Source organism: Thamnophis sirtalis, unplaced genomic scaffold (genome assembly GCF_051295495.1).
Source record: "Thamnophis sirtalis isolate CommonGarterSnake01/CBP01778 unplaced genomic scaffold, rThaSir2_p1.2 scaffold_6, whole genome shotgun sequence".
Taxonomy (NCBI): Eukaryota; Metazoa; Chordata; class Lepidosauria; order Squamata; family Natricidae; genus Thamnophis; species Thamnophis sirtalis.
Window position 1 is genome coordinate 70,728,047 of NW_028261386.1, and position 14,255 is coordinate 70,742,301.

Sequence of the window (14,255 nt, forward strand, 5' to 3'; positions counted from 1 at the left end):
TTCGGTTGCCATGATTTAACCTTTTCAGATATTCTGTCTCACTTCTATATCTGCCGCTAAGATTTATGAAGCCGGGGAGCTAAAGAGGTATGTAAAAACTGAAGTGTGAAATCATCTTATGCCCAACCTGGATTTCATAAATGCAGAAGGAAAACTAAGCAGTTTCATCATGTCAACTGAGCCAGTGAGTGATATATCTCTAAGGGATGCTCCATTGTCAAATTCATTCCTCAGCTCTGTTCACTCACCCTGCACTGTAGGATCCCTGGAAAGACTCAGGAGGTGTTTCTGTGTTGTTGAGACATCTCTCCACAATGGAAACATCTCCTTGTCACCCGCACCATTCCACTGCTGAACATGACTCAAGGGAAGGTGGATCTCCATAAGGCCACCATCAAACCCACCTTCACTATTTGGACACTACTGAGAAGTAGAACCATAAAAGCATCTTAAAGCCTGGGTTTGATTATCCTGATTTTTGTTTAAATGTGACCTTCAGAAACCAAACATGCAAATGCTTTCCCACGTGCTCTGTTTTAATTGTGCATTCCATGCTCTTCCTTTACAGATTTTTTTGCTGATTCATTGTATGTTTTAGAGTTCTGGTGCAAGAAAGGAGTAAGATTTCCCACAGCCCAGAAACCAAATCTCACCTGTGTCTGGGAAGGCTTGAAAGCAGAGTCAAAGCTATGTTGCAGAGAGTCCAGAAACGGCTGGATTTTATAGAGGCCATGTGTAGTCTGACTCGAACGAAAGGCCACAATATGGAAGTACTTAAGAATCTTCTCAAATCTTGCCTGAGTCATGATTAATGCGATGCTCTTGTTGCTATAGAAACCACTACTCCAGATGCCGAGGACCGACTCACAATGGTGAGTGCTTGTAGATATCATATAGGCAAGGAAGGCCTTGATTTCTATCAGCGTGACATCCATCCAAGCCTCATCGCTGCCAAACCGTTCCTGGTATTTCTTGGCATACATGTTGGTTTGAATCACCATGTTCTTTAGCACATTATCAGGAACAAAGAGTTGGAAGAAGTCCATGGCACTGGAAGTGGGTGGCATTTTGCGAGTTGGACCTAAAAGGAAAAAAATGTAGAAATGAAGCTCATTTTTCCAAACATTTCAGAATATTTGCAATGAAGCAGAACCCTGAAACAGTGCAATTAGGCTACTGGTACTTAGTACATCTCACCCAATGAAGCACTGTTTTCTATAGTTTGTTTCTTAATTGGTACTCAGAGTTATATTATACCCATTGTTAAGAGGACAAGGCAGTTTGTGTCTACTGTCAAGATTCAAAACATCTGCCTAATTATTACTGCACTTCTACTGTAGGAAGGAAATGCTACTGATATCCAAAACTAATTTAGTCAGAAGTGTACATGTAGTCATTTCTTTGATCAAATTATTAACTCTTTTAAGAGAAAGTCTCCTTTTAGATAAACATTGAATTGATTTCATTAAAAATGCATTTAGCTGGGATCTAACAGGTATTTCTATGGAGTTTAAATAAGAATGATTACAAGTATAAAAGAATATCTTTATTAAATTGGAAATAGCTTATTGACATGCGTAAGATAATATTTCACAAAATAATCTATCATTTTTATAAACTACTAATGTATTTGTACTTAATGTATTTTTTTTTGTAAAAGTAATCCGAATCTCTTATCCAATGGTATATTTTTGAACTGATTCAAAGAAAGAAAGAAATCAAGGGGGCAATATAGATCTTTTTTTAATTCAAGAGTTTCGGGTGAAAGAATTTTCCTGTTCTTTGACTTTCTTCTATATTTAACTGAAATGCAGCTTGCCCGATGAAGATACCAAATGAGAAAAGTGCCTTAAGTCTCATTTCCAAGCAATGAATTATTTAAATTTCAAGTTAATTTATAACTTGAAAATTATTATCTAATGTCACATCTCTTCATTGTTTCCAACACAGTTCACACTAAAATAGGGGCTGAGTTTCATAATTTTATTACCCAGTATGGCTGCCTTGTTTTAAAAAAATGTAAGTTTGCATTATTGGAAAGATATACATGAGATGTTAATAAAGATATCTTACTGAACTCTTTTCATAGACTTCCTTTATAGAGAGAAAGATCATAAGAGATAAGTAGATAAGCATCTCTAATCAGTTTTGCACAGATTAGTAAATCTTGAAGTAAGAGAAGCCTGATGAAAGATATGAAAAAAGCAGTGTCAAGAGATCAGCTTAGTGGAATCAAACTTATATGAAAGTGAAAATGTTCACTCAGTTCTCTTAATAATTCTACATTTTCTAGGCAACTATAATCTGATCATAAGGCAGTTTATTAAACAGGCTTATTTAGGCATCAGTGATTTTTACACATTTCACTTTAAGCAAAGCAATAATTAAGTCTGAGTTCCAAAGACTTATGGACTCATTATCTTTCTTCCTAATACCAGTGGCTTTGTATTTGGTCATTTCGACATTATTTTTCTGAGGTCCATCCTGACCGCAGAAAGAATGATGTATGCACAGCAGTGGAAGAGTAAAAACATCCCTTCAGAGCAGGAGATAATAAGGAAGATATTAGTCTGTGCAGAAATGGAAGACAGATTCCACTCATCCAGTTCCGGCCAGGTGCAGAGACAAAGATGACCTTGGCTTTCTAAGAAGAATGTTATTATGGCTACATATTACCCAACTCTATATAATCCCCCTTCCCATTTTCCCACAGTAGAAAGTGTGGCAGGCCTGAAGTCCAAAAAGAAAAGATGGCTTACAGGCATGACATTGGCCTTGCAGATGTTGCTGAACTAGACTTTAACATTTGTTATCACTACCACTAATCAATGAACGATGTTATTGTTGAGTCTGTAGCTCAAAAACATTTGGAGGGCCACAAGGTACAGAAGTTCTGTATATTGAAAAAAAGCTAATATTTATTCAAACATGAAAACACAATTTAGTAGTGGGAAGCATAAAATCATTTCCCCCCATTTTTGTTTAAATGTATTTTTAATAGCTCAACAAAATGCCATTCTTTTCTGACAAATGATTATGATGGTAGTTCTTATTTGCATCACATCTACGTTTTCTGCATACAAGCATTTTCAATTTATTTGCAAAAGATGTTTCTCTTGTGCAATAAAATGTGAATATGAATGATCCATTCAACCATGGATGCCACAAAATCAAGGGGAGAAAACCAATCTAATGCCCAAGGAAGACCTCCTCTTCCCTGTCCCAAAGCTCATGGAAGGGAACCTGATACTGTGGAGCAAAAATATATTTTCAAAATTTTGCCTTTTTTTTTAATTAATTTTTTTTAAATTTTTTAAATTTAAAACAAGTACAACATCTTTCTTTACATGCTACAGAAATGTGTCAGTCGGTCACAAATATACTTTCGTGTATCTCCTCCCCAGTCAACAAACATAACTCATGTTAACTCAAGCATTTTAACTCAAATATTCATACATATCACCATCATCATATATCCATTTTCATTTGACTGTAATTATTATTTTAAAATATTAATAAAAATAATAATCTTAAACAATACATGCCCACATCAGTGGGAAAAAGAAAAGAAAAAAAAAGACAAAAAGAACAAAAGACAAGGCAGGGGGAAAAAAAACAAAGAACAAAAACAAAAAAACAAAAAACAAAAAAGAACACAGGTATATATTATATATATAATAAAAAAAGGTATATCAGCTGGTTACAACATGTTTTGGTGCATCTCTTCTATTAGTTCATATTAATTCAAATATCTTAACTCAAATGTTTACCATATTAACATCATTATACCTCCACTTTTAGTTAACTACAGTTATTTAAACATCCTTCATCCTTAACTATGCCAAAGAGTTAATCCATAACACCTGCTGACATTTCATTTACTTGTTTGTAAAATCCTCTATTAACATCAAATCCTCATATCCTATTTTAGCTGTGCATCCATAATATTTAATACCAAAAAGTCCATCTTCCATGCAGTATAGTTTATTATCATTCTCCCTTCTTTATGTAGTTATATCATATATCATAACATTTTCCCCATATTAATTAATATTTAACTGTATATATTTTATTTTATTTTTTAATAGTGGTAATTATTGTAATTAATAACCTTTATATATAGTCCAAAAGTATTTCCAACCTTCCTTTCTCATATCCAATTATTATTTATCATATCAACTCCACATTATATACATTACTATCAATATCAGTTATTATTCAGCTATATCTATTACAAATAAGAGTAATTAGATTTAGCTAATTTTAAGTTGTATTCTTCCATCTGTCAGCCTATGTCTCTCCAATAACAAAACCTTCTCAGTCCTATTGCCATTCGTTGAATAGATTTACCAAATGTTTTTATAAGCAAGTCCAAACAGGGATATCTTCGCACCTTTTTGCTCAGAATGTCTCTGATGAGATAATAATGTTGTCCCAGGCTTGTTAAACTTTTCAAATTGACTTTAATTCTCGAAGGTGGAATTATGAAATCTGCCAATGATGTTTCATAAAGTGTAGATTCTTTAGCTCCCCCCCCCTTTCCAGCATAGCATTTCTTCCTTCCTCCGAGATAGGCCAGACGTCATTTCTCACATTTTTCATTTGTATTTCAGGAACATTCAAACATTCAGCGTTCTCACCTTTTCCTTCAAGTTTTAATGTCAAATAATCCAATTTTTTTTCAAATCTTTGATAAGAATCAAACAGCTTTCGAAATGCAGAAAAAAGTGTATGAAGCGAGCCCTTGGGAATATAATTCGACGCCATGTTGTGTCGCAGTTAGAGACTCTAAGATATTTGCAAGTAAAAACACGCTGGGAGCTGTGTGATCTTATCTGATCTTAGACCCACACAGCCAAGCAATAAAAGTGTCAGATCGTTAGTTTTACAACCCACTTAGAAAGAGTCAGGGGGAAATGTTGAAGAATTCCTTAAAGTGTTTAAGAAATAGGGTAACCACCAGCCATAAATCCATTTTTAAAAAAACCAATTCGCCGCTAGATTCTTCTGTTCTTTGGTTTCAATTAGCTTAGATTTTAATGCGGACCGTCTCTCTTTGAGTAATAAAATCAGCTTACCAGTTGAAAACACTTCTACCATTCTTAGGGGCTACCTACAGTTTCGGTTAGCATACAGCTAATCCAGGAAGGGTTGGCAAAAGGGGTTGAAAGCCGAGCCCCCCCGAGACCTGCGAACGTCTCTGAGGTCACTGGATATCCCCAAACCTTCACTGTCTCTCCGGGACAGCTAGGATCGTAAATGACCCGTCCAATTCTTCTGGAATAGGGGAATTTCAGGAATGGCCTGAAACTCCGTCTTCTCACTGCTAAGCCCCGCCTTCTTCCCAAAATTTTGCCTTTTATGTCCATCTGACTTGCCCCATCTGATTTTTTTTAAAAAATTATTTTAGTATCATCATCATCCATCATTTGGTACAATGCAGTTAAATTAGCATTAAACTGCAAAGCAAATTCCCAGCTTCTCTGCTTCGACTGATTGCCTGCAATGCCTTTGAATCCCAGAAAGATCCCATATTTCTGCATTGGGGGCAGAGAGTAGGAAGCAAGTTAACTCTTAGTAAATTGGTGTTTTATAGCTAGCCAAGATCACCGTTGTAACCACTTTATGAATAGGCAAGTATCCCCTGGTAGCAATTTTTTGAAGGTACCCACTTCGAAATGGGACTTCAAATCCAGAAGGATGCCTACTTGGGCTTTAGTTCAATGTACATGGAGCATCACTTAGGAGAAAGCAGTGAGGACCGTTCCTCCTGGAAGTCCAACCAATACAGGATAGAGTGGAACTTTAACAAAGCTTTGATTGATGCAACACAAAATGGTATTTGTCTTCTTAGCAGCACTGTCAAATTGCTGACTCATAGCCAGCTTGTGATCAACTCCAATTCTAAAATCCTTTTCACATTTATTATCAAGCCAGGCATCAGGTCTGGATGAAGCTTTGAATTGGGGATTTGGTTTGAAATTCCAATTCGCAACGTGGTAGCATCTTTCATTTTCTCTGTTTTGCCACAGCACTGATGAACAGGCCAGTAACAGTGGTGCCTTCTCATTTGTCTTCCCCAGTGGTTTGTCTCTGCCTATCTGAAAGGACAGGCACAGCTGATACTGGATCTTGATTATTTGTGGAGAAATAAAAGGACAGCTATTGCAATTTGCACATACACACAGCCTAAACCATAAATAGTCAAATCAACCTTTTCTCCAGGCCAATACCAAGATCAGAGTCCAACTCTGAGTGAACTCAAGTGACTTTTTCTGCCAAATATTGAGAATATTTATCCTGCAGCAATCCTATGATCTGTCCTTCTCAGCAGAGGCTGGGTCTCCTTGAGCAGAGCATACAGGAGGGTAACAGCAAATGCAATAAGGGTGAAGAATTAACATAGTTTTGTCATCCAAATCTTAACAGGGATTCTTAATATGGATTCTCACCAATATTTGCTGTTCATCTTCCTCCAATGCTCTAGCACAGGGGTGTCAAATTCGCGGCCTGTGAGATGGATGCGCCACACGCTGGCCACCCCCACCCCCGTTCAGCGAAGGGAAAAAAGTTGTGATATGTCATGTGATGACAACGTGTCATCGCAAGTTTGACACCCCTGCTCTTTATGTGTATCATCTCCCAGAGCCGCTCCTACCAAGGAACATCCCAACTGGCAAGAGGAGAAGCCATAAATGGACAATACAATCTAAAGCAGGGGTGTCAAACTCATGACTCACATGACGTATCACAACTTTGCTAAAATGGGGGTGGGCAAGGCCAGCGCGTGATGCATCTGGCCCACGGGTCACAAGTTTGACACCCCTGATCTAAAGCCTCAAACTCCTCTGAAACATACAGAGTTCATCAGGTGCTTGAGGCGGAGTGATCCAACCAGCCAAAAAACAACTAGAAAGTGACCTGGCCACAGCAACAGATTGGACAATGTCTTCTAAAATCAGATCATGTTTGCTCTGAAACAAAGATGTAAAATGCAGTTCCTAGTATGTATATGTTCACCAACGATGACCTGGGACAGTTCCATAGCTGCCATGGAAGCCACAAACTCTTGAGCCACTGTTCGTCACTAAGTTGAAGTGCCCACTACCCACCTCTGAATTGGCAGAAAAACTCTACCAGCATGGGATTTGCTGTTTCCATTGTTGATCTCGGTTACTCGACATCTCTCCACAATGATTCAATAAAGTTCCAGATTAGTGTGACGAACAAGACGAAATGTTAGCACTTTGCTCGGATAAAGATACTATATATTGCGGTCAGTGTGGCTCCTTTGACACCAAAAATTGTCATCCAGCTAAAATACCAGAACCCAGTGCAACAAACCCGAGCATTTTAGAATTAAGCACTTTATTCCATAAGGAATACTTGAGATAGTATTGTCAGATCAAACACTGTGGTTCTATGAAATATCTCTAAAACTAGAGACCTACATATGCTCCTCCCTGGTGCATTTCCAAGGACCTCCAATTTTTGAATTTCTTTTGGCCAAACCTGGGGGGAAAACATGCAAGAAAATTGATGTGTTCAAACCATTGAACAAGGAAACTACACACTAAAAGGAGGCCATACTTCTTATAAAAGAAAACCTTCAGTGCACGCACACACACACACACACACACACCGGAGGCGGGTTGCTCTCAGTTCAGCCCAGATCAGGCAAACCAGTAGTGGTGGCAGCGGGAGGCTCCACCCATCCACCCGGACGCTTCTGCGCATGCACAGAAGCATCACACAAAGTGTTGCACGTGAGCGTGCGGGTGAGCATGAGCAAACCGGTAGCCCCGGAATTTGTAACCCACCTCTGATGCACACACACCACTCACTATGTAGTTAGTATCAGGATTCAGGAAGGGACATGACAAGAATTTAATATGAATGTATTTTTAATGCTGCATTCTGGATCTGATAAACAAGAGTCTCACTGCTGTAGTCTTGCTAGTGCCAGTCTGCAGAGGCAAATTGATTGGGGGGGGGGGCTGGGAAGAGAAATTAGCACATTCGGTTTGCCAACTGGACTGCACTGAATGCAATGCATTATGGGCAGTTTAGAAAGCTACACACTCACATAGCAGAACAATCAATCCAATGCTGCACTGCCTAGTTTTGCAAATGTGAATCTTCCAAACAATAGATTATTTCACAGATTCCTTGCTACTTACTCAGTTAATCTCTGTTTATGAAAAACAAATCCACAGCCTTTTAATTTTTTCCCTATGGTGAAATACAGAAAATCACAATAACATTGGGGGTGGAGGGGAATAGTATTGTATGGTTAAAAAGTGGGGGGTGAATATATTATGAGGATTGAAAAGAAAAGGAGGAGGAGGGGGGATGAGGAGGAGGAGGAGGAGGAGAAAAAAAATAGAAGATTAGAAGAAAAAAAATATCCAAATCACCTTCATTGTAAAATTGGTGACATGTAAAATTAATTCAGTCCTTAACTTTTTTATTAATTCTAACCATATAGCTTCAGTACCTCATTGAAAGAACACAAAGACTTAAAAAAAAAAAGATAATAGTCTCATATTTTGAATCCATTCCTTAATATCAGGACGATAAATTTCTTTCCATTCACATAAATTTATCCTCTTTGAATGAAATGATTCAACACTATTTTGGACGCCCAATTTAACATAGGAAAAACTATTGAAGGAAAGCAGTGAAGGCCCTTTCCAAACTTGACAAAAATTGTAATTTTTATTATGAGGGAAGGAGGAAAGAATTACAGAGATGGGTCAGTATCAACCCAATAACAGCACCTGACTGGTTTCATCCAGATAAGCAGATTTGGGGCTGGTTCATACTTTCCAATTGTTGGAAGAAATGTCCTTCTGGGTTTAGTTCCAAGCGGGGAAAAAGACACTGGAAACATGGAGGCTGTTTGGAAAGATGGTTTAATGGTGGACAGGATCACATGACTTGAGCTCCTAAACAGAAAAGGGGAATCAAATTCTTCCAGATGTTGGGAGACGAAGAAAAAGAGCACAAGATGCTGAAAGTTCCTGGTTTTATGCCCTCTTTGGCTTTTGATCTTGATCTTGTATTCTTATTGGTTGTCAGGCTCCCACGGGGTCATGAGGGGCAACTCTGTAGGCTGTCTTGAGTCCAGGTTTGATTGAGCATTGCTTCTTCCCAGGTGCCCTGTGGTGAGGTGGGTAAAGGGCTAATACTATAATGCCTTAATCCCATCACCCTGGAGCTGAAGGGGGGGGGGAGATCTTTGTTATGCAGGCTTTTTAATGGCCCATTGACAAAGGTGGAGGCTATTAAGAGTGAGCCAGTTTCCTGCCTAAAAACATTTTTCCCCATTTCTGATCTCAGGAAATGTAATATTCTGCCTTTTCAATATTTCCCAGTATATTTCATTTTTCTAGGAGAGGGATGGGTTTTAACTTCCTACACTGGATCAAAAGGCTTCAGGTTAGCCTGGAAAGAAGAAACATCGAAGAAGCTGCTTCCATTTTAGTGCCATGAAAAATTCATATGGACTTGACAGTGAAACTTCTAAGAGTTGATCGTAACTTCAATTTGATTAATTAAATACTTGCTTCGCTTTTTTTTCTTCTGCCCCTCATTTTTGTTTATATTATTGCCTTCTTTTTAGAAGAAAATCCCTAGCATATCACTGAAAAGGACAATAAAAACCCTCAGACCCCAAAGAGTAACAGAAACCTAATCTTCTAAAAGGAAAAGTCATCCCCATCAGGGATGTGCAATCAGGAGAGGCAGGGAAGGCAGGGCCTCACCAGAGTCATGATGAAAAGAAAATAAAAATTAAAAGGAAAAAGGCTAAGGTAGTTGCTGCCAGAGTCACAGTGGATGACTCTGCTTAGTGCTAACTGCAGGGGGAGGCGAGAGAACTATGTGCCTCCTTTGCATAAGGAATTTTTCGCCTTTTAACCCTTGCTCAGAGTTAAGCAAGGGTTAAAAGGTGAAAAATTCCTTATGCAAAGGAGGCATGTGGTTCTCTCGCCTCCTGCTCTGGCAGCAACAACTCTTGCCTAAGTTGCCTTTTTCTTTTTACATTTTCATCATGGCGGACAAGAGGAGAATTGAAATCCTCTGACGCAGCTGGAAAAGGTATGTGGGTCCGAGGGAGGGGGCAGGGGGAGGAATTCAAAATTATTTGTAAGTAATTGTAATTTGTTTTATTATGAGTGTGTGTGTGTGTGTGTGTGTGTGTGTGTGTGTGTGTGTGTTTTACCCGCCTCTGCTGGCGCGCAGGCTGGCACTTTTTTATTTTTTATTTTTTAAAGCCATGCCGCCGCGCCTTGCCATAGAGCAGGACACGCTGGCTTCCGGCCATACAGCGGGTCCCATTGTATGGCCGGGGCAGCGGCACGCACTTTAAAGTGCCGGTGGGCTGTATGGCTGGGCCCGGGGCAGCGGCATGAACTTTAAAGTGCCAGCACGCCTCACAGCCATAAAGCAGGACATGTTTTGCTCTATGGCGGGGCGAGGCAGCATGCACTTTAAAGTGCCGGCGTGCCTTCCAGCCATAAAACAGGTCCTGCTGTATGGCTGGGGTGGCAGCATGCACTTTAAAGTGCCGCGCGCCAGGCTGGGCGAGTCCTGGAAGACGTGCGGGAGATGGCGCAGGCATCCGGATCCCCTTCTGTCATCATCCCTGAGGAGCCACCGCCGCTGCCTCACTCCTCCTCGTCTTCACCGCATGTCACTGATCCCCATAGAGCTTCCATTCAAGATTAAAAAGAGAAGTGAGTTAAATTCTCATCAGTTTCAGTGGGATTTAGGCACAGCTTACAATTTCCGGATTGGAATACAACACCAACTGCTGCAAATGCAAATGTGAAGTCTATTTTTACAGTCAATACCTAAATCAATGTTTACACTGAGTCTCCAAAATGAGAATAAAACCATTTTTCTTGGATGGTATCCAGATTTACAGAAAGTTTTCCATTCACAAAATTCAGAGCACATATATTCATTCACCAGATCTACGTCCCTTTTAACTGTCTTCAAAAAAGCTGAACATCTATTATTACTCCTAAAGGTATCATTTAATCTCTTTTTTCTAATGGGGTAAATGCAAGAAGCTTAAGAAGACAAAAGCCCATCTTTAGGTTTTCTTGGCTCTACGGTCTAATGAGTTCTTCAAAGTGATTATCTCTCTTACAGAAATTTCAGCAATTGAAAAAGTGTATCATTAAATGTGAGGTTGGGGGTATCAGTTGAAAGTATGCATGATATGCTAAGGATATGCTTGACTATATTCTAATCTTCCTGTAGTAACTGTAGTTTGTGCCCCATAAAAACTGACGGGTGGTAGTAGGAAAACCATCAGTCATCATGGTTAATGGGCATTTGATTGTCCATTAGGCTGTTCTGTTTGGTAATCACTTCATTCACTAATAATTAAAAACACAATTTCACATTGAATTTTAAGCTAAGTAAGTACAGAATATTTCTAAAATAAACAGGCAGATAATGTGATTATAATTGTAGAAGATAAATGGAGAAATCCTCAAGATCCTTAAAGCTAAATGGGCAATGTAGTACAGTAAAATTAAGAAAACAATCATCTAATTGAAGTTGTCCCATGGGCAATGTACCATTGAAGAAAAAAAGTTCTAAAATGTACTTGAAACCCCATCAATTTCAAGTTCTACTGTTTTTTTTTCCAAATGGGTAAAAGCCCAATAGAGGTATCCAGATATAAGAAGAGTCTAAAAGCTGTGATTCACCTGCAATATACCAGGGAATTCCTAGTCCTATAAGCAAAAGAGTTTGATGGAAGATAGGAAAGGGTAATAATACATTTTTCAGGCAATATGTTCAGGCAATATTTTTGTGTATGCAGTCATGATTCAAATATTCGCACAATCATTTTGTAAAAAAGGACACTGAACAAATACACTAGTTGAAACCAATAGTTGATCAGGGATAAAACATAATGATGTTACCATCTTAACCACCTTTAAAAAAACAGAAATAGAGAAAAGGGGACACAAGAAACTAGAGTTATTGTTCTGCCAACATATACAGACTTCGATTTATATTTTTCCACATCACAGATCAAATCTTTACCCTGTGATCAGTGAATTTTAGGGGAAGAAATGACCCCACACTTATTTGCAGGGTTGATTGTAAGTATAACTGGCTTCTAATGAGAGCTGTGTGTCAACCCCTGTTACTGACACTCAAACAGATGCTCACCTCCCACATTTTGTACTAGTGCCTTATGGTTAGCATGATGTACATGCTGCGAAGCTGGAAGCCATGTAGTAGAGCTTCAAACAATAATAAACAGAATTATTTTAGTCAGAAAGTTCAACTGCAGTTTAACAGAAGGACAGGCAACTTGGTACCTGGCAGATTTTTTGGGTTACAACTTGCATTAGCTTGTTCTGCAACTGTTGGTTAGGAGAGATGGGAGTTGCAGTCTAAAACAGCAATTGCCAACCTTTCCAGCTTTACAGACCAGCATGTAGGTCTCCCGTTGGTTATTGATATTTACGAAGTCACAAGAGTCATATAGCAATACCACTTAATAGTACTTTACAGACCTTTCTAAGAGGTTTACAGAGTCAGCCTATTGCCTCCAACAATTTGAAACCTCATTTCACTGACTTCAGAAGAATGGAAGGTTGAGTCAATCTTGAGCCGGTCAAGATCGAACTGCTGATAGTCAGAGAATTAGCCTGCAGTACTGCATTCTAACCACTGCGCCATCCCAGCTTTTTTATATATAGTTCAGGACCATATCTAGAATGCTGAACTAGAAGTTATAATGCTACTCACAAGGTATTACCCCCTCTCCCCTCTCTCCCCTCTCTCCCCCTCCCTTTCTCTGTGTGTGGGTATGTGTGAGAGGGTGGATGGGTTAATGAGGGAGTGTGTTAATGCCCACTTAACAGGGACATTCTTCAGGGAATGGTCCTTTGCTTCATCAGCTGTATATATTCAAAGACAACATTGTTCAAGATGCTTTGTTTATAGATTGATCTTTAATTTAGTGCAAAAAAAATCAGAAGAAAATATTTTTTTAAAGTATTGGGTAGAGGGAAAGCTAGATACTTATAAGTCAGTGTCCTCTTCTAAGAAAATAGAAGGGATTAGCCTAACCTAATCTCTTTATTAAATGTTTATTAAATCTTTCTCAGTAATCCCTCAAGATTAAGTTTGCTTAATTAGAGCCCGATAAAAATACTATACAAAGGGGTCTTCTATCTCAATTCACTATTCTCAGAAAATGTTGGGTGAAGGCAAATGTTTGCAGTTTACTTTATGGTAAATAACTCCTAGTACATGACCTTCTTTCTGGTGAAGGAACCAGCTTTTCTCAAATTATTCATATTAGCTAGATTTTTATCCTGCTCCTTTTCCAATAATCTAAAAGAAAAGAAGGACCATCTTCCCATAAATTCTTGCCTTCATGGTCCATTTCCTTAAACCAGAAAATATCTAAGGTTTCTCTGGAACAGGAGTTCTTAAGCTTTCCGTGCCATAGATCTCTTATCTGAACATAGGTACAGATTGCATTATGTTGGAAACCAGTTATGCTTAAATATACTGTAGATATAAAGTACTTAAATATAAGAAATCTGTAATATAATAAGATATATGCAGATTTTAGGGGAATTAATATTCCGCTAATGGCATCTTCTGTGACACTCACTAAGAAAAAATATCTCATCAGAACTTCGTGGTGTCAGGAGGGCATTTAGCCAGTAAATGATCAACTCCACCCAGTCGCCTTGACTCTACTCTGAATTAAGGGATTACAGGGTCTTTAAAAAAGATCTTATTCCCTGTGACACTCTACAGAATCAAAAGTTGGATTTTGATAACACTGAATAAAAAAAGTATTGATGCTTTTGAAATTTGGTGTGGAGAAAATTCCTGAGAATTCCATGAGCAGCCAAGAAAACAATCAAGTTAATCATTAAAAAAATCAATCCAGAGTATTTACTTGAGGCTCAAACTATGCTATTTTGGACACCCTGTGTGAAAACCTGGCTCTCTGGAGAAGACTCTAATGTTGGGAATGGTGGAAGTAAACAGAAGAAGAGGACAATCAGTAACAAGGAAGATGAACTCAATTGCAGTGGTGACACCTGAAGGACCAGGTTAGGGACAGATCATTATGGAGAAAATCTATCTGGTTGCTAAGAATCAACACCAACTGCATAATCAGTCAATCAAATATAAAGGTAAAGATAAAGATTTTCCCTCTTCAGTTGTATCCAACTCATATCCATTTCTTAGCTGAG

At 38.5% G+C, this 14,255-nt stretch overlaps 1 protein-coding gene across 6 annotated transcripts in view; it reads right to left on the reverse strand.

Moving 5' to 3' along the window:
* PGBD5 (piggyBac transposable element derived 5) overlaps positions 1-14,255 on the reverse strand; it is a 155,651-nt gene that overhangs the window by 103,402 nt on the left and 37,994 nt on the right. For all 6 annotated transcript variants that reach the window (XR_015696998.1, XR_015696999.1, XM_087718106.1 and 3 more), the window contains exon 2: positions 654-1,081. Coding sequence is in view for 4 of the 6 variants with exons in the window: in XM_087718106.1 (XP_087574232.1) it covers positions 654-1,081 (428 nt within the window). In the remaining 2 variants the exon portion in view is untranslated. The remainder of the gene's footprint in view (positions 1-653; positions 1,082-14,255) is intronic.